The following is a 20,505-nucleotide window of genomic DNA, read 5'->3' on the forward strand; positions in this document are numbered from 1 at the left end:
ATTTTGAGAAGAATTAAAGGAGAGAGATAATTTTATGAAGGAAAAAAATTATATAAGGACTAGTTTGACTAATTTTTAAAATTTAAGGGTTGAAAATGACTTACGTCTAGACTTTCAATGACTATTTTGACTAATAAAAAACTTTTTTATATGTCAAGTGACACGTGACATACCACGTGTCACTGACCTGTCACGTGGCGTGCCACGTTTCACTGTTCTGCCACGTGGCGTGTCACGTCATCATGCCACGTGGCACTTAACGTGACACGTCATCATTCAATTGACGGAAGGACTAATTTGACTAACAGTTTATCTTTCAGGGACTAATTTGATTAAGAAAATCATTCAGGGACGAAAATGAATATCGCGTGATCTTTGAGGGACGAATTTGAGCATTAACCCCAAATTGCACCTAATAGTCCTCAATTAGAAATTACTCTTAGAGATTCATCACCCCAAATAATACCTCATCAACATACATTACATGAAAACCATGAGTTTCGTTTAGAGACATGAAAGTCACTTCGCCCTAGGAGACCACCGTCTTATTTGAGAGGCTTTCATTGCATGATTGCCTCTTCCAATGGTTCAGCTACTACCAATACTACACATAAATATCCCCTCTCACAAGTAGTCTCATATGAGTCGTTGTTCTCAAAGCACAAAGCATTCACACTAACTGCATCCATGCATTTAGAACCCAAAACTTATGATGAAGCTGTTAAGGATTCAAACTGAAAAGAAGCTATTAATAATGAACTTTCTGCTTTGGAGAGGAATAAGACCTGGACACTTACTGAATTGCCTGTTGGAAAGAAAGCAGTGGGTTGCAAATGGATTTTTAAACTCAAATTGAACCCGGATGGATCTATAGAGAAATAGGAAGCACGCTTAGTGGCACAGGGTTTTTCTCAAACTAAGGGTGTTGACTACAAAGACACTTTCAGCCCTGTAGTAAAAATGAACACGTTTCGGATAGTTATCGCTGTTACGGCTATCAACAATTAGCATTTGTACCAGTTAGACGTCAATACAGCATTTTTACATGGAGATCTCAATGAAACTGTCTATATGAAACCTCCACCAGGTCTCGAAGTTCATAAACCAGGTCTAGTATGCAGATTAGATAGATCCCTCTATGGATTAAAACAAGCAAGTAGACAACAGAACACAAAGCTTGCTGGCTCTCTAACTAAGGCTGGCTACACTCAATCTAAGCATGACTATAGCATGTTTACCAAGAACACTTCGAAGGGTTTCACTGTTATCTTGGTATATGTTGACGATTTAGTGGTTGCAGGTAGTGACTTGCAGGAAATTCTTCACATCAAGACTTATTTGCATAACTTGTTTAGAATTAAAGATCTTGGGGAGCTCAAATACTTCCTTGGCATGGAGGTAGCTCGAAGCAAGAAGGGCATTTCCATTTGTCAGAGAAAATACTGCCTCGACTTACTGCAGGATTATGGAATGCTTGCTGCCAAACCAATATCCACTCCTATGGATTATACCACTCATTTGTCAAAAGACTCGGGAACCCCTCTAGCCTCAACTTTAGAATATCACAGAATTGTTGGAAGACTCTTATATCTAACAAAAACAAGGCCTGAAATTTGTTATGCAGTATCTAGATTAAGTCAATTCTTTGATTGTGCTACAGATAAACATTTTCAAGCAGCATTGAGAGTGTTGAGATATCTCAAAGGAGCACCAGCAATGGGTTTATTCTTTTCTTCAACCACTGACCTCACTCCCTCTGGCTTCTCAGACAGTGATTGGGGAACATGTTTAAATTCTAAAAGATCCATCATAGGGTATTATTTTTTCTTGAGCACTTCAATAATTTCATGGAAGAGCAAAAGGCAAGATACAGTTGCAGCATCATCATGTGAAGCAGAGTATAGGGCATTGGCTTCAGCAACAAGAGAGGCGCAATGGCTTCGTTACATGATGAAGGAACTTCAGATTGACCAACAACGACCAATGAGGATTTATTGTGATAGTCAATCAGCATTACATATAGCTGCTAATCCTGTTTTTCATGAGAGGACAAAGCATATTGAAGTGGATTGTCATATTACAAGGGATAAATGGCAAGAGGGGGTCACTAAGTTGCTGCCAGTAACAAGTGCTGATCAAGCCGCATATATTTTAACTAAAGCTCTTGCACCTAGCCTGTTTCGAAACTGTTATAACAAACTTGGACTATTGGACATTTGCACTCCAAGTTTGAGAGGGGTTGTTACATGATCAATAGTCATTATACATTTAGTTTGAGAGTACATTTGTACTCCAAGTTTGTTAGATGATAATTAAGTTAGTCAAGTTTAGTTTGTTAAAATTTGTACAGTAGGTTAGTTTGTTAGTTTTTTAATTGTAAGCATATATATTGAATAGAACCTGAGTAAGTGGTTTTTTTGTGTGGTTCATTCTCTCATTTTGGATATGCTAACACTCATGCTTTTTCTCTCTGAGAACCAACTTCTTTTTCCATCTCTTTCTTCCACTTTCTAGAACTTTCTTCTCGTTCTTCACTCATTCTTGATTTCTTTAGTTTTCTTCCTCCATTTTTTCACTTCTCTTCACATCTAAGCTTATACACCAGAGATGATGAGAGTTACTTCACATCCGTTCTTTAACAACACCTGTATTTTCAATATTCGAGTCCAACGCCATTGTTACTTCCATATTCAAATTAAAAAACGACTTCAATATATTCAAAAAATTCACGTATTTAACCATAGTTTATTTAGGTATTTTACCATATTGTTCCTTCTGTAACTAAATTTTTAGCCAAAACTAACAAGTCTTCTTAAATTTTAAAATTTCTTCTAGGGTACTATGGATGCTTGTGTGGAGATAAGGATCCACGCATGCATAGTTCTGTGGCTAAAAAATTTTAATATGGAAGTAAGATGAGTAATATACTCTAATATGGTAATTTTTGGTATTTTTTAAAATTGTGGGAGTACACAAATCGGACCCTCTGATTTGTGTTTAAAAAGGGAAAAAAATTTAGAGTACACAAATCGGAGGGTCCGATTTGTGTTAAAAAATTGAAAAAAATTAGAGTACATAAATCGGACCATGCGAGTTGTTTGATTTTAAAATTTTACTTAAGAAATCGTATGGTCCGACTTGTGGTTGGACAAATATGAATTTCAGAAGCTAAAAAACGGACCCTCCATTTTTGTCATGAAATAGAATATCCAAAGCAACTCGGACGCTCCGAGTTGTTTTATTGACACTATATGGCCGTGAAGCACCTGTATTCCCCATATCTGAGTTCAACAGTACTGTTACTTCCATATTCAAATTAAAAAGTGTAGTTCTGTCGCATTAAATTTCTGTTACAAATTAGTTGTTATAAAAGTTTAATAATATTTTAAAAATATAACTAAAACTAAAGTTATATTCTTTGTTAGTTAATAATAATTTTTAATTTAATATTTTTTATATTTTATTTTTTTAAATTAAAAATTTGTTAAATATAAAAAATATAATCTTAATTTAAATTTTTTTTAAATATTACCAAAATTTCATAAATCACCTAACCATAACCACTGTAATCAATGCACCTTATTGTTATCCAGCGATAATTTATATTTATTTAGTAGTATATAGCATCCCTAATATGCAATTCGTGGCATAGCTGTTTTTTTTAGTATATAGCAAGTTGATATAAATGCTTGATTTGTTTCCATAGCCTACCACTGGTTATTATTGCCACACTTGAAAGATGGAGAAGAAGGATATTTAGGAGGAAATGAAGAAACCTTTTTGTTGTTTATGTGATAGTTCTTCTAAGTTTTAAGTAGGAGTAAACTATTAATTTTTCTATGAAAGTTTAAAATATTGACAAATGTATTTACAAATAAAAAAATTATTATTTTTATTTATGAAAATAGATTTTTGCTAATAAAATTATTCGAATTTTAAAAAATTATATAAAATTTTTAAAACTTTCTTTAATATATTCTCATTTTTTTAGTCCACATCATCATTCTTCCAATCTCAAATCTCATCACCGTACCATTTAAATCCTGAGCTTTTTTATTACTATCTAAATTCTTTTTTACTCCACACCACCTCTCGTTTGCTTTGCCACTTCTGTCGCTTCCTTTCCCGGCAGCTAGCCCCCTCTTGCGCCTCGTCCTCCGCGTCACTACCGAAGCCTCCAAACAAGAACCTCGATCGTGTTTTATCCCTCATCTACAAGTGCAAGCGCCGCTCTATCTTCCGTCGCTTTGTCACCATTATCTCTGTCGCAGACTTTTGCAAGGTCCTCTCCTACTTTAAAACCTCCATCGATGACATGTGCTGGATCCTCTCTATCTTTGATGTCGACAGCTCCGCCGTGGCTGCAAGTGGTGGTGGTGGCATCATCCTCTCGCTTCCTCTGATCGTCAGCAACGGCCCACATTTTGTTTTGGGTATAATCTTTCATTGTTAGTGCTCAAATAAGTCAACTAAACGATAGGGTAGAAATCACTAATAAACTTGCTTCGTTTACGAATGATAACGATAAGAACAAAAAGATCATTTTTTAGGAAGGTGAGATTTGTTCAAGCTCTTGAAAGAGAATAGTGGTGGTGGTGGAGTTTGAAATTGAGGGGCGATATAATGTGGTGGAGTTTGTTCTGATTTTTCATAAGTAAAAATAATAGTAATTTATTCTTTAAATAGTTAATCTTTATTTTGTCAGTTATTACTGTTTGGAGCATATTTAGACATATTTATTTGTGTCTTTGGAGTTTGTATTTATTTTTCAAATTATCGACTTTATTCTTGTACTACTGTCATATAAGATATTCCATTAATTATTTAATTTTGATCTCACGGTGGGATTACATTAAAACTAAATGAAACTTTTTGGTATTTAAATAGAACACTTTAAACCTTAAGGAACAAAATAGAATTACATCCAAACGTAAAGGACTAATTTAATACTTTACCCCTAATATAATTATTTCAACATTTTGACAAAATAAGAGTATGTTGTGATTAAATAAAAATGATCGTATAATGGTTCACAATCTTTACCTTTTATAATAATTTTATGTCTGATAATCTTTAATTTGAATACTAGTGTTGCGCCTAGAAAGTTGAAAAGTCCTCCATTTTCCAGCACCCTCCACTCCTATATAGAGAGCATACATTCCCACTATTTTTCTCATCTATCCTACACTACTAAACAGATAATACAACTTGATTTGAATTCTAGTACTGAAAAATGGGTTCAAGAGTAGCAATACTCATGCTAGGCCTCTTGGCCATGGTTCTTCTTATCTCCTCAGAGGTGGCTGCTAGGGACTTAGCTGAGAAGGGTGAGCTTTTTTTTTTTTTTTCATTATGTTATAATTCTCATCATCATTGCATGAGAAGAGCATTTCTTACAATCAAGAAATTGTGCAAGATGGCCTTCATATATATTAAGTTATTAACACACTAATGGATGGTTTTCATTACATTCAAATTATAATTAAATCATAACTATTTAATACACAAACAGTATTAGGGGTTTTTATTTAAATAAAAAAATTTTATTTACCAATTTAAATCAGGATACAAAAATCAATTAATCAATTAATTTATGCATTTAGTTTCATTTTCATCATCAAAGATTGAAAAAATCATATTTGTTGATATTTGGTGACTGTACTAGCAAAAATAAAAAATATTTAATTTTCTATTTTCGAACGTATTGAAAGTGAATTAATTTTTTTTTCCGATATTTTTCCAATCACTATCAACAAAGAATGACAAAAATAAGAGAGAGATTTAAGGTAGATAACAAGAAAGAAGAGTTTTTTTTTTTTTTCAATTTCACTTAACACTTTATTAACAAATGTGCGAAAAGAAATTTGATTTTATTTATGTTTAAATTCTTTTTTATAGGATTCAATAAGAATCGAACTTTAAACATTTTATAAAAATTCTGACATTTCTTCCAAAAATTTAATATAATAAAAGAATATACGTAAATGATTTTATTTATAACAATATATTATTATTTATTAAATTTTTATTTTTAACTTTTTGGCTGAAGTTGATAAAGAGAAAAATAGATTGGGTGATGCCAAGTATGGTGGTGGAGGCTACCCTGGATATGGCCACAATGGAGGAGGAGGATACCCCGGCTCTCATCATGGTGGTAGCGGATACCCCGGTCACGGAGGAGGAGGGTATTGCCGATACGGTTGCTGCGGCAGCGGATACGGCGGAAGGTGCAGAAGGTGTTGCTCTTATGCTGGTGAAGCTGTTGAAGCACAAACTCAAGTGGCTAAACCTCACAACTGAGCCTTTGGTGGTGGTGGTGTTTGTAATTAATAGTAATGTTGTCATTGAATAAATAAATTAGGGCTTGTAGTAATGAAGATTGAAGACTCAAGAGGCATAAAAAGTGATGTTTGTTGCTCATCTTTCTTTTTCTTTGGTTGCCCACGGTATCTTTGTTGGCCAATGGATTGCTACATACATAAGACAGGCTTGCTTAAACAGACGATTGAACTGACAACTTGACCAATCCAAGTTGGTTTGTTGCTCATCTTTCTTTGCCACTATATGCTAGTGTTGAACATACATGTCACTCACATGTTTAATTTGTGTTATGTTTAATTTTAACTTTGAAGTTTAAATAAAAAGGCTGTTGATTATTATATATATCATGAATCATGTATATTTTGGAGAATTTTTAGTTCTTTAATAATAATTTTGATTTTTTTTCTTAGTTGGCACCAAAATTTTTTAGGTACATTTTGGTAGTTAACCCACATTTCTATGAATATAAAAATTGCATATAGAATTCATTCATATATAAAATCTTCTTATTTTTGCCCAATATACAAAATAAATTGTTACTTATTTCTATTATTTAAAAATTTCAAACTTAAAGAATATATTAAAAAAAATCCAAAAATTTATATTAAGGAATATATTCAACTCTTCCAATGCAAAACCGTCCATGCAAGCAAACATATCCTTAGAAGGGAACCAAGACTTGTTCAAAGCATATTGTACTCAGCATTTTAATAAATTTATCTAAATGTGAATATTTTAAAGCGAGTGATTTAATAATATTAAATCAGATATATTTTGATATTATATTAGAATTAAGATTGAGCGAGTCAAATTTAATTCCAAAGATTAGTTTATAAGATGAAGGATGTCTGACATTTATAAACTCTCTAATGACCTATTCTTAAAAAGATATAAACTTATAACATAGTTCAAGTTTTCAACATTAATATAGGATAGTTCTAGGTAAAACTAGTTGTAACAAGAATGCTTTATCGTTAGTTCATCTTTAAAAAATAAATAAATCTAAAATCAATACCAAAATGGTCTTCCAGATAGATATATATTGTACAAGCCCAAGATCAAGCCCAAGCCCATTACAATCTTTATTTTCTTTTTGGATAAATGATGCCTTTACTAGAAATTGCAATAACACCTAATTTTAATTTCATGTCTGAGGCAGGCCATAGGACATTAAATACAATTGAAATTCATGGATCTGAAAACAATAACGAAATTGTATAGATCCCGTGAACTGTCCAGAAACAAACAAGTTTGTACGGTTTGTGAGGGGTCACATTGAATATGTTATGTCGTCGCATCACATTAATGATTTTTTTTTACACACTGTTCACATACAATTTTATCTTAAATGAGTTAAATATAGGAAGATATCTTTATTATAAATATAAAAAATTTGAAATTTCTACATTTATAATAACAAAAAAGGTTAAAATTTTTACATTTATAATATTAATAAAATAATAAAAAATTATTAAAATTTATCTAAAAAATATTTTATATTATATATATACTATATTTTCGTATCTTATAAAAATTTTTAAAATTCATACATCGATATATTTCATATTATATCGTATTTTGGATCGTCGAGCATCATAGATAAATAATATCAACCGAGTAAGAGTGTCCTAACGATGAAGGCTTAGTAAGCATTATTATTTTTTTATTTTTGATTTTTTTTTGTCTAAATTAGTTCATTAGTTTGATCGAGTACAAAGATTGCTTGAACAAAAGAAAATATAGAAACTAAATAATACTAATCCCTGGATGACAAAAAGAAGACAAGTAAAATAAAAGGAAAGTAAATATTATCAAAATTAAAATTAAAGTACGATAAAATCGTATGATCTGTACAATGTATACGGTATACGTGGATATTTATAGACGAGAAAAACATGTGGCAATTGCAAGTAGCAACTATATATATCCCAATTCCCAAGTACATAAACAGTGGTAATCATTTAGCTTATTCTCCACCCTTGTATTATTACAAGCGTCCCTTAGCTGGTCCTGTCCTACCATTGTAAAACTCGTTGAATAATGCTTATCCATATTTCTAAAGCATGTGCCATTGTCACCAAAACTCCACATTTATTGTTTGTGGTCTACAAACAACCACAATGCCCAGATCCCAATAATTGAAAGTGCCCCTCGATTAATTATGTTGGATATATTTACTAGACTAAACCATTAAAACAAAGTTTTGCCTAACACGTGTTATAAGCACATAAATTAAGATGGTTAGGAATACAAAATTTTTAAATAATTTAGTTTAACAAATATATTAAAAATTTAAATTTTGTGATTTTTAAATAAATTATTTAATTAATAATTTTATCATGTGCTCTATTTAAAAGACACATATTAATTAAACTCTTAAAATCATTATTAAAATAATATTTAAAAATTTTATATAATTAACAAAAAAATTTAAAAAATATAAATAATAAATAAATTTTCAAAAAATTAAATAACTTTAATATATAATTCAATAACCCATATATTAATAAATATTTAAATTTATCCTAATTCATCCATGATCAAAATTTTCTATCTATTATTTATGGTTATTTTAAATTTTAAAAATTATTTTACCAAAAATAAATATTATTTATGCTTATTAAAATTTACTTTTACATATATATACCATCATGCTAAGTATATACTAAAATTAACTATTAGCATAGAATGTATATTGAAATATAAAATATATATTAAAAATAAATTAAATTTTATATATTTATATAATATACTAATAATTAATTTTAATAATTGATTTTAATTAGTATAGACTTTAATAACATGTATATTCATGATACAAGATAACGAAATCCATGCATGTCCAGACACAAGTAACTAAAAGTCTAAAATCCAAGCTAGAAACGAGTCAACTGACGATGACTCTCTCACTGCACATAGACTTTAAGATGGAGTTAGTAGCAGCTAACATGTTGGCCCAGTTAATTAAATAAGAGATCAATTTGATATGCTAGTTTTTAATTTGGAGTAGAGATATTTGTTTGTAATGTCTATTTGTTGGACTAGCTAGCTAAGGGAGAATTATTTTCACAGGAGTGGTAGAGATAGCAGGTTTTATAATTTGTAATCTTCAATTAGTTATTATTAGAATTTTTAATGGTATGAGATTATATTTAATAATATAAAATTATTTATTTATTTTTAATTAAATATTGATCATATTTTAATAAAAGTGATAACCTCTTAAATTTTTTTTATTTTTATTTACAAATTATGTGAAACTCTCACCATATACAATGATATGGATATTATACCCAAGTATACAGTCTAGTAATCTAGTTTGCTTCTGTTTAACATCCATCCACCACTACCTATAATTTTTGAGTTAGAATAAATTGTTTTATGAATCTAAATTATTCATATTAAATCATTAAAAATGTATATTATAATGTAACAATATACCTATATTTATAAGAGTGATTGAAAAAATTTATTTTTTTTATTTTTTTTAATCAAAGATTTTTGTATTTTTGATAGAACTAAATCATAATTCTTGAATGAAAAAAAAGCTACAGAAACAATTTTGATATGTTGGAAACTAAAATCCTGAAATTACTATTTATATTTGAGCATAACATTTATTAGACTTTAAAATTCAAATAAAAATAGTTTCTATATATCTGAAATCGTAAAGATAATATCTGATTTTATTCTCATTTAATTTCAAATAAAAAATAATTATAATTTATTTAATTTAACATTTATAACAATAAATAAAATTACTGTTATATAAATTATTTAATTTAAAATATCATAATTTATTATTATAATTAATATATATTATCTACAAACAAATTAAATAATTAAATAATTTTCCAATATTTTGGTGTAGGATATAATGCAATACCGTACATTTTTTATTCCGTTGTTGAGTTTTCACCTTACATCTTGTTAGTTGTTATTAGTTATTCAAGATGTTGATTTTTAAATATTTAAAATAAGAGACCAACTAAGAAATGAATTATTTATCGGTTAATATTAATTAAATTTTAAATTTTTTAACTCATAATAACATCTAAATAAACATTCAAAATTATGAATAAAAAACATCTAAATTAAAATCTCACCAAAAGAACATCGAAAAGTAAAATAAAAATATGTCAGATTCATTTCAATTCATACATTCAAAATTTAAAATAAAAAAATCCAAAACTTATATTACTAAAAAATATCTAGAAGTATTTATTATGATGCACATAAAACAGATGGGTAGAATGACGGCTCCAAATTAAACGACAAGAAAGAGTAAGAAAAGAGAGAGAAGAGTATGAGAGGAAGAATAAGAAGAGAGAGGGACCATAAGAAGAGAGAGAGGAAGAGACAATGGCCGAAGAAGAGAACATTATATGAAAGAGAGAGGAGTTGAGAGGAAGCTAATAAAAAAATATTAACCAGAAATTAGTTAGTAACACTGGCAAAAAACCCTACATAATAAGCGTTTATTCTGGTGTTTACAATTTCGGGTTTAATTTATTAAAAAAATTAATATTTAATTTAAAAATATAAAAACTAGTAAATTTTAAATATTTTATATAAGTTTGGTAATATTTGAATAAATATTTAAAAAATACACACAAATTTTGAACTAAAATTTAATTTCCAATTTTTTTAAAAAATTTAATCATTTACAATAAAAACATTTTAAAAAATTTTATTTGACATCAAATGATCAAATTTTAAAAATAAAATTGTATCAAAATCTTAAATCTAAAGTAGTTTTTTAATATTGGGACTACTTGCTCCGATCCGTACCCATCAAGTTGATGAGCAGTTAAAAGGCAATTAATGCTTCTTCATTTTCATAGCCAACAAGTTTTTACCATGTGGAGAACAAGGATGCTGAGTTGGAGATTTAAAGAATTTCTCAGGGTTTCCATTAGATAATATCCAATTAATGTTGGATACACTATTCCATCTGCAAAGTTGAAAAGTCCTCCATTCTCCACCACCTTCCACTCCTATATATAGAGCACAATTTCTCACTATTTTTCTCATCCTTCACTACTGAACACATAATACAACTTAATTTGAATTCTAGTACTGAAAAATGGGTTCAAGAGTAGCAATACTCATGCTTGGCCTCTTGGCCATTGTTCTTATCTCTTCAGAAGTGGCTGCTAGAGACTTACTTGAGGCTTCACCGAACAAGGGTAAATTTTTGCTTTCTACATTAATTGTACTTCCCATAAACAATAATATAATAAACAATGGCATTTTTTAAATAATTTTAGTATCAGAATGGCGTACTTAAATAATGCTATTACTAATAAAAAATATTATGTGAATTTATTGAAGTATTTATTACATAATATAAGAATCTTCACTTATTATTATCTTATGTAATCATCAAAAAAAATTCAGATCAGTTTTTCAAAAAAATAAAATAAAATAATAACTGATAAGTCCACATAATAAAATAGCTGCCGCTATCTGTAGTGATATGAATAAAACATGGTATTTTATTAATGTATGTGTTATATATATTTCAATTATTTTAGAGTTTTGTGAGTTGGTTCAATAACAATTAACTAACTCTTTCAAATACTAATATAAGTGAATACACATAATGAACTCTGATTTTCTGCATTTTGTTTTTTGTTGATTTATTTTAATTCATATTAGGTAAAGAAATAAAACTAGCTAGTAAAATCATGCTATATAGGTTTAGATATTTTTATCCATTTTCTTTTTTTTTTTAACTCTATATAAACACCAATTGAATGATGAATCCATGCATGTGCTTGCAGATGAAGCTGGTACAGAGGCAAATGAAGTGGGTGAGGCCAAGTATGGATATGGTGGTGGTCACTATGGCCACGGCGGTGGAGGCTATGGCCACGGTGGTGGAAGCTATGGCCACGGTGGCGGAGGATACGGCCATGGTGGCGGAGGATACGGCCACGGTGGCGGAGGATACGGTCACGGTGGAGGAGGGCACGGTCACGGTGGAGGAGGGCACGGAGGAGGAGGGCACGGTCCCGGTGGTAACTAAGCGAGTGTTTATTACATATTATGCTTCAATAATATGTTATTTAAGCATAATGTGTAATAAATAATTATTATTATAATGGCATTTCAGTGAATAAATGAAGCTCGTGAGATGAGAGAGAGACATATACATGTAGAGAAAGAGAGAAATAGTAGATAGGACTAAAGGCTATTTTTGTCTTTTTCCCTAAATGCTATGATCGATCTTTCTGATGATCTTAGCTTGCCATATTAAGATGTCTTACTCTCTCCACAAGTGGAATGTTGAATGTATATGCATCCTATGTTTATGTCATAATGAAAATAGTAACCAAAGTTGTTTTCAACTACGTACATTTTGTCTATTACCATTCAAAGATAAGTTCTTTTAAAAAAAATACAGGTAGATAATAAAAATATTAAATAATATAAATAATAGATATATTGAATATTTAATTTATTAGTGTATAAATTATTTTAATATTAATATTTAGATAAATAATTTAAAAATAAATATACTTTATTAGATCAATTATCTATCTAACAAACTCTTTTTTTTTACTTCAAAATTGATGAAAAATGTTGAGAAGGGTAGGGATAGTCACGAACTAAGGTTCCCACTGTATCCTTCGCATTATTAGCGGAAGAGGTATTGCCATTCCTTTTTTTTCTTTTTTTGGTCTATTATCACCACCTTTCTTTTTTTTAATCAATATTTTGAAAATTGGACCGAATTGGTTGATTCAACTGAGTTAACCGAAAATCAGTTACTTAGTCGATTTGATTCATCTACAAAATTGTTCTGTAAAAAACTAATAAAAAATTCGGCCGAGTTTCAACAGACATCAGTTCTCCCCCAAATCACTGAATGATATTGTTTGGCGCTGAAGAAAAAAAAAAAGCAAAAGGCTGAAGTGAGGTCTAAGTGAAGCCACTTTCCTAATTTCTTCGACTTCCCAACAGTCCAACCCTAATCTCTTCTCTGCCTACAAAGCAGAAATGTCACCCAAACGAAACAAACGCTGGAGGGAAGTTCTACCGTCGCGGGTCGAAACCTCATCGTCGCGGGTCGAAGCCACACCGTTACTGAGCGTTGCCGTCATCTTGGTCGTCGGCTTGTTGTCGTCACCGTTACTGAAGCGTCGTCGTCTAGCTCTAGCCTTCTGTGCTCTCCTGCGGTGAATACTAATGAGTTCTTCTGTTCTTTACTGTTTTTGAGTTTTTGTTTTTGTTCTTCTGTTCTTCGGTTGTTATTAACTTTTTCAATCCTTTTAAGTTTTTTAGTTTTTGACATTTTTCAATTAAATTTTTATTTAGTGATGAATTTAGGATAGATTTGAAGTAGGTTGATATTCTTCAAATGCAAAGTTTTTCTGGATTCTTGTTCTGTTTTTTAATTTTTTCATTTTATTAATTATATGATTAATCATTTTGTACTGTTGAATAAATTCGATGTAGGTTCAATTTTAGAATTCTGCTCAATGCCAAGCTCACGAAAGTTCTGCTTCTTCCATTTTTTACCTTTTACGCAAATTCAATTCTATCTAATTTAGGGTTTTTGCATAATTATAGTGAATTATTAGTAGTTGCTACTAAAGATGTGAGCTTGGTTAGTTCTGTTGCTCTAGAATTTAACTTCAGTTTTTTTTTTTAGAACTGGTTAATTGTAAATTCAGATTCAAATAAAATTAAGTTCATTTCATGAGGTCTCATTAGATGATGAAATTATTGTTAAACTAAAGGATTCAATTCATGATGAAGTTACATTGAGCTTGGTTTGACGGATTGTATAAGAAAGATGAATGTAAAAGGAAACTGAATAGAGAGATTATATTGCATTATGATATTCACTGGGCACAATCGATTATATACGAGAAAAGGAAAAAATCGTTCTAACTACTCAGAGATTTTTAGACCAGAATTAATAATAACAATTCTTTAGTTATAAACTTTGATATTTGAAGTTGTTTATGATCTTTTAATGATAAATTATATATTATTCATTTTGTGAAATTGTTAAATTTTGAATCTTATTAGTTTAAAAATTATTGAATTTAACTTTTTAAAATTATGTATTAAATTTTTTATAATTTTAATCTATATTTAAATCATTAAACCAATCACTTGACTGATTTGATGACCAGTTCAATTCTCACAACTTGCTTTTAACTTTTTTTTTTAAATAATTTTATTGAATTGATTAATGTTAACGTGCTAGTGTGCTGCCGCCTACCGCAGTACTACCTAACTTCCATGGTTTGATTCTTTTCTTAATTATTTTTATGAAATAAGTGAAATAAAATAAATAACTATTAATCTTTTTTTCCTAGAGAACAAACGTGTTAGTTTCTATTTCTCAAATTAATTGTTCATTTTACCTTTTAAATAATTGTTTATTTCAGAAGAAAAGAATATTAGAATTGCTTTTATGTTTTTGAAAAACCATATTTACATCGATCGAAGCTGGTTGTTTACATCTTGGTGAAGAAAATATTATTTCAGTTAAACAAGAAATTAAACGACAATATTTGTTGCTTCCGAAACTTGAAAACTAATTTCCACACTTCAGGAAAATACTAGAATTTCACTAAAGCAAAAAAAAGAATTATCTTTGACCGAAAAAACGCTGTTTTTGACTGTTTGTCCACCTGAAATCAATATCACTTTCAGACTTTCATCGTTTGAAGCTTAAAGTTATAAGGGTGTATTTGTAGAAGTATATTTCAGCTTTTTGAAAGCTTTAATTTTAATGTTATTTTTGTCTTATTTTTTCTTTTAAAATGAATAATTTCAGGATATCTATCAATAAAATTGCTAAGTACTCTAGTTGGTGATGATTCTCTGTCTTAATACTTAGCTTCGAGTCTTCATGCATGGCTTTCATCAATTATTATCATTTCTAACATTTCTTTGTTTCTTTGTGATGGTTCTCATGCACGTAGATATATATATGGAGAATTATAAGCAATGCTGTATTTACACTTTCTTTCTTTCTTATCAATTTTTAATGTCAACTCCTCTCTTCTCTGCATGTTTTGTTATCAGGGTATCCATTCTTTACTTCCAACTTATGTAGATATCTCTTTGAAAAGATGAAGTATTTTTTCAAATGTTTTAATTCCAATCGACCCTTTTGATGATCTTTTTTATTTCAAAATGTTTTAATACCATTTGTTACAACTCAAAGCTGCTGTATCTACAAAGTACCCCATAAAATTCGTGAGTCAAACGAAGATGCATACACCTCAATGCTTGTTTCAATTGGCCCCTCCATCATGGCAATTCTAGGCTGATAATCATGAAAATCCACAAACAGGTTTATTGTGAACGTTTCATTCGAAGATCTGAGGCATGTTTATTCGATTTGGTGAGTTGCGTTCAACACTTGGAACAAAAAATCCGTACATATTATTCTGAGAAGATCGATCTCACAGCAGATGAGTTGGTGAAGGTGATATTCATAGACTGTTATTTCGTAATTGAGCTTTTCAGCAGAGAAATGTGAACAAGAAATGATGCTATACATGATTTGTTATTGCTTGAGAATCAAGTTCCTTTGTTTGTTTTTGAGAAGATATACAATTTAGCTTTTGCTTCTCTCTTAAACAAATGGTGCTGATGAACTCCCTTCATTTATGAAGCTTGTTTTTGATATGTTTAAAAATCACAACAAACAAGGAGTGTCACCACCGCCAAATGGTAGAACTATATTATCACATGAGGAGTCAGATTAATTAGCAAGTTAGTTACACACTTTGCAGTTTTGAAAAAGTTTGTTATACAGCTGTTAATAGTGGTGAACGGTTAGTTAGCAGATTTAGTTAAGGAAGTATATATAGTAGATGGAGTAATTAGAGTTTTGAGTTTTTGCTCTTGTAAGTCTCATTTTTTCTTGTCTCAGTCAGAAGTAACTTGCTTTTGACCTAGGGCTTCCTCTGTAAACTTTCCTTTGTTCTTGAACTTTCCCTCTCTCTGAACTAACATTTCCACATGGTGCGGTGAGCGTGGAAGGGAGAAAGAAGGAATCAACAGCGAAAATTGAAAGGAGCATTGAGCAGAACCAGAATCCTTGAAGATTCAAACCATGGATCGCGACTCAGCATCCTCAGGCAACTCAGCATCGTCATTTTCGCCGATTGACGTTCAAACGCTCGTGAATCTGGTGAATCAATCAATATCTTGCAAAGTCATAACAGAACAGCGATGAATCCATCTCTGGATCCTACAAGTCCGTATTTCCTTCATCCTGGAGAAAGTCCAGGTACACCATTAATCTCTACAATTCTTGGAACGAACAACTATCATCTTTGGGAAAGAGCGATGTGGCGTGCGTTGAGATCGAAGAACAAAGTAAAATTCATAGATGGCTCAACTGAGAAACCAAAAAGTAGTGATTCTTTGTTTGAAGCGTGGGAAAGGTGCAATACCTATGTGATTTCATGGATAAGCCTATCTTTGAGTTCAGAAATTGCTCAAAGTGTGCTATGGATCGATTCAGCCGTGGAGCTTTGGAAGGAGCTACAACACAGGTATCAACAAGGTGATATCTTCAGAATTGCTGAGCTAGAAGAAGAGTTATTCGCTGTGAAGCAAGGTGATCTCTCGATCACGGGATACTACACGAAATTGAAAAGAATTTGGGAAGAATTGGATAACTATCGCCCAATCCCTCAGTGCTCTCACTGTAGAGGAAGATGCAATTGTGAATACAGCGTGGTTAGAGGATACAAAGAGGATTCTTGTGTCGTGAGGCTCCTAAGGGGGCTGAATGAACAATTCTCTACTGCGAGATCACAGCTCATGATGACAAAGCCACTGCCAGGTATAGATGAAGCGTTTTCTTTGTTGCTGCAACAAGAAAGGCAACTGAACGCGGGTGAGATGGTAGAAGACAGAATTTTAATGGCAAATTCTGGAGGTTTTAGAGGAAGAGGCAGAGGCAGATCAGGAATTGGAAGAGGAAATCCTGGAAGAGGTGGAAGAAACTCAAGGTACTGCACTTTCTGTGGCAAAAGTGGTCATTTGGTGGATGTTTGTTATAGGAAACATGGATTTCCCCCACACTTGAAAAATGGAGGCAATGGGAATGCAATCAATAATGTGATAGCTGATGAGAACAGTGATGAAATCAGCAATGAAATCCAAAAGGATAGTGAAGCAAATTCGAAGTTTGATTTTAATTCAGAACAGAGAGAAGCACCAAGTGTCTGTTTGAACCAACAGGATGCACAACCAAGGCATAGCATTAACCAGATCTATACCACAACTCTTCCATCCAATGAAGGTATTTCATACATCATGTCTCTTTCAGTATTTTCTCCAGGTTCCTGGGTAATTGACTCAGGGGCTACTAATCATGTTGCTTTTTCAACTAAGTCCTTTCAAACTCTTGAAGAAATTAAATCTGTTTTGATAAATATGCCAGATGGTTCACACACCATAGCCAAATTAGCAGGAAAGGTGATGTTTTCAGAACAGTTTTTCTTGAACCATGTGTTTTTCATACCAAACTTTAAGTTTAATCTGATTGCTGTGTCAAAGTTGACTAAAGATTTAAAATGCAAATTGGTTTTTGATGAGGATAATTGTGAAATTCAGGACAAAGCTACCACGAAGATTATTGGTGTAGCTGAACAAAGAATGGGACTCTATGCATTTGAAAGTCTAATTCCTGTTCCAGCTACACATAACAACATTGCGCATGCATCTGCACTCACAACACACATCTCACAACCCTCACAAACTGCTGAAAGCACTCTACAATGCACCAGCACAAACACATCAACACTTAGACATTAGACAATCAAATAGGATCAGGAGAAAACCATCATATTTAGCAGACTATCATTGTATGACCACTGCATCAGATATAAATCACAACTACATCAATAATCTTCAATTCAATCCTGGAATTTTACAAGATTTTTATCCTAAAGTTTTTGAAAATTTTTTTGAAGAGTCAACTATTCTCTTTTGTGAGTCACAGTCTCAATTTCATAATATACAAATTCAACACTCTACAAATCCTCTATTGCCAAATCCCATTAAAGAACCACAATGCTATGCTGAGGCCATCAGTGATCCATGTTGGCAAGCGGCAATTGAGGCTGAACTCTCTGCATTGAAAGAAAATAAGACTTGGACTTTGACTTCTCTACCTAATGGAAAAAAGGCGGTAGGCTGCAAATGGGTGTTCAAGCTCAAAATGAATTCTGATGGTAGCATTGACAGGTACAAAGCCCGGTTGGTGGCACAGGGCTTTACACAAACTGCTGGTGTTGATTATTTCGAAACCTATAGTCCAGTAGTGAAGATGAGTACATTGCCGATTGTGCTATCCATTGCAGCTGTGCAGAATTGGCACTTACATCAACTAGATGTAAATACGGCCTTCTTACATGGTGATCTTTTGGAGGAAGTTTACATGAAACCTCCAACCGGGTTGAATGTTTCTTCACCAAACATGGTGTGTAGGTTGGACAGATCTCTTTATGGCCTAAAACAGGCAAGCAGGTAGTGGAATTCAAAGTTGTGTGATGCTCTAAGAGCCGTTGGCTTCCAACAATCCAGAAATGATTACAGCCTGTTCACTAAAGATTCAAAAGGAGGATTCACTGTTATTTTAGTTTATGTTGACGATTTGATTGTAACAGGGACAGCTTTAAGGGAGATTGAATTCATCAAGCATCACTTGCATGAGCTATTCAGAATCAAGGACCTGGGAGAGCTTAAATTCTTCTTGGGGTTGGAGGTGGCTCGATGCAAGAGGGGCATCACTGTATGTCAGAGAAAATATTGCATCGACCTTCTCAAAGAGTATGGATTACTCGAAGCCAAAACAGTTTCGACACCTATGGACTACACAGTGCCATTGTCAAAGAATTCTGGAACTCCATTAAGCTCAACTTCAGAATACAGGAAGTTAGTTGAAAAATTGTTGTACTTGACCAACACCAGATCGGAGATTGGATATGCAGTTGGAAAACTCAGTCAATTCTTGGATTGTGCCACAGATAAACACTTTGAAGCTGCCATTAGAGTATTATGGTATCTCAAGGGAGCACCAGCACTTGGGTTGATGTTTTCAGCTCATTCAGACTTAGAGCCAGCGGGATACTCAGATAGTGATTGGGGGACATGTTCGGATAGTAGAAGATCAATATCTGGGTATTGTTTTTTTTTTGGGAACTTCAATTGTATCTTGGAAGAGTAAGAAACAAAATACAGTTGCAAGTTCATCATGCGAAGCAGAGTACAGGGCATTAGCAATGGCAACTAGGGAAGCTCAGTGGCTGACCTACATCTTGCAAGACTTGAAAGTGAAGTTGGAGAAGCCAATAGCCATATATTGCGACAACCAATCAGCATTACACATTGCAGCAAACCCAGTCTTCCATGAGAGAACAAAGCACATTGAGATGGATTGTCATATAGTGAGAGATAAATGACAAGAAAAGGTTATCAAATTACTCCCAATCTCCACTGCAAACCAAACTGCAGACATATTTACAAAGGCTCTAGCTCCAAGCATTTTTGAGAGATGTCATAGCAAGCTTGGAATGGTTGATTTTGCCAATTCCAGCTTGAGAGGGGCTATCACATGAGGAGTCAGATTAATTAGCAAGTTAGTTACACACTTTGCAGTTTTGAAAAAGTTTGTTATACAGCTGTTAATAGTGGTGAACGGTTAGTTAGCAGATTTAGCTAAGGAAGCATATATAGTAGATATAGAGTAATTAGAGTTTTGAGTTTTTTCTCTTGTAAGTCTCATTTTTCTTTGCCCTAGTCAGAAGTAACTTGCTTTTGACCTAGGGCTTCCTCTGTAAACTTTCCTCTGTTCTTGAACCTTTCCTCTCTCTGAACTAACATTTTCACATATATCACACTTCACTGATCTGCTTAGATGCTTCATCTTGCCAACATCTCATAGAATACCTTCAAGGAACTATAAAACTGTAATTCTTGGTAACAGCATCTGAGTTAGTTGAAGCAGGAGTGAAGTTCCAAGTATATTAATCAAGTCATGGATGCATACTTGATTTGAAATTTGAGCATGGGATTCTTAAAAGGAAAATACTTAGGCAAAACAAATTAATTTGATTAAAGAAATAGTGAATCAAATCTTGAATCGATTTAAATTAATATTATTTTTTTATAAAAAATAACTACAATATTTTT

The 20,505-nt window shown here is 31.9% G+C and overlaps 3 protein-coding genes across 3 annotated transcripts; all 3 read left to right on the forward strand.

The window, feature by feature from the left end:
* Positions 1-5,206: 5,206 nt before the first annotated feature.
* Positions 5,207-6,639, forward strand: LOC107496857 (dormancy-associated protein 2). The gene is made up of 2 exons (XM_016118183.3): positions 5,207-5,327; positions 6,050-6,639. Exons 1-2 carry the CDS (start codon positions 5,234-5,236, stop codon positions 6,298-6,300), a joined length of 345 nt encoding a protein of 114 aa, XP_015973669.1. The 5' UTR covers positions 5,207-5,233; the 3' UTR covers positions 6,301-6,639.
* Positions 6,640-11,342: 4,703 nt separating this feature from the next.
* On the forward strand, positions 11,343-12,677 carry LOC107496856 (cold and drought-regulated protein CORA). Its single transcript, XM_021127324.2, has 2 exons — positions 11,343-11,510; positions 12,108-12,677. The coding sequence occupies exons 1-2, from the start codon at positions 11,408-11,410 to the stop codon at positions 12,350-12,352; spliced, it is 348 nt and encodes a 115-aa protein (XP_020982983.1). The 5' UTR covers positions 11,343-11,407; the 3' UTR covers positions 12,353-12,677.
* Positions 12,678-16,530: 3,853 nt separating this feature from the next.
* On the forward strand, positions 16,531-18,126 carry LOC127740490 (uncharacterized). The gene has a single exon (XM_052251472.1). It carries the CDS (start codon positions 16,531-16,533, stop codon positions 18,124-18,126), a length of 1,596 nt encoding a protein of 531 aa, XP_052107432.1.
* Positions 18,127-20,505: the final 2,379 nt, after the last annotated feature.

This window comes from Arachis duranensis, chromosome 7, assembly GCF_000817695.3.
Source record: "Arachis duranensis cultivar V14167 chromosome 7, aradu.V14167.gnm2.J7QH, whole genome shotgun sequence".
Classification (NCBI taxonomy): domain Eukaryota; kingdom Viridiplantae; phylum Streptophyta; class Magnoliopsida; order Fabales; family Fabaceae; genus Arachis; species Arachis duranensis.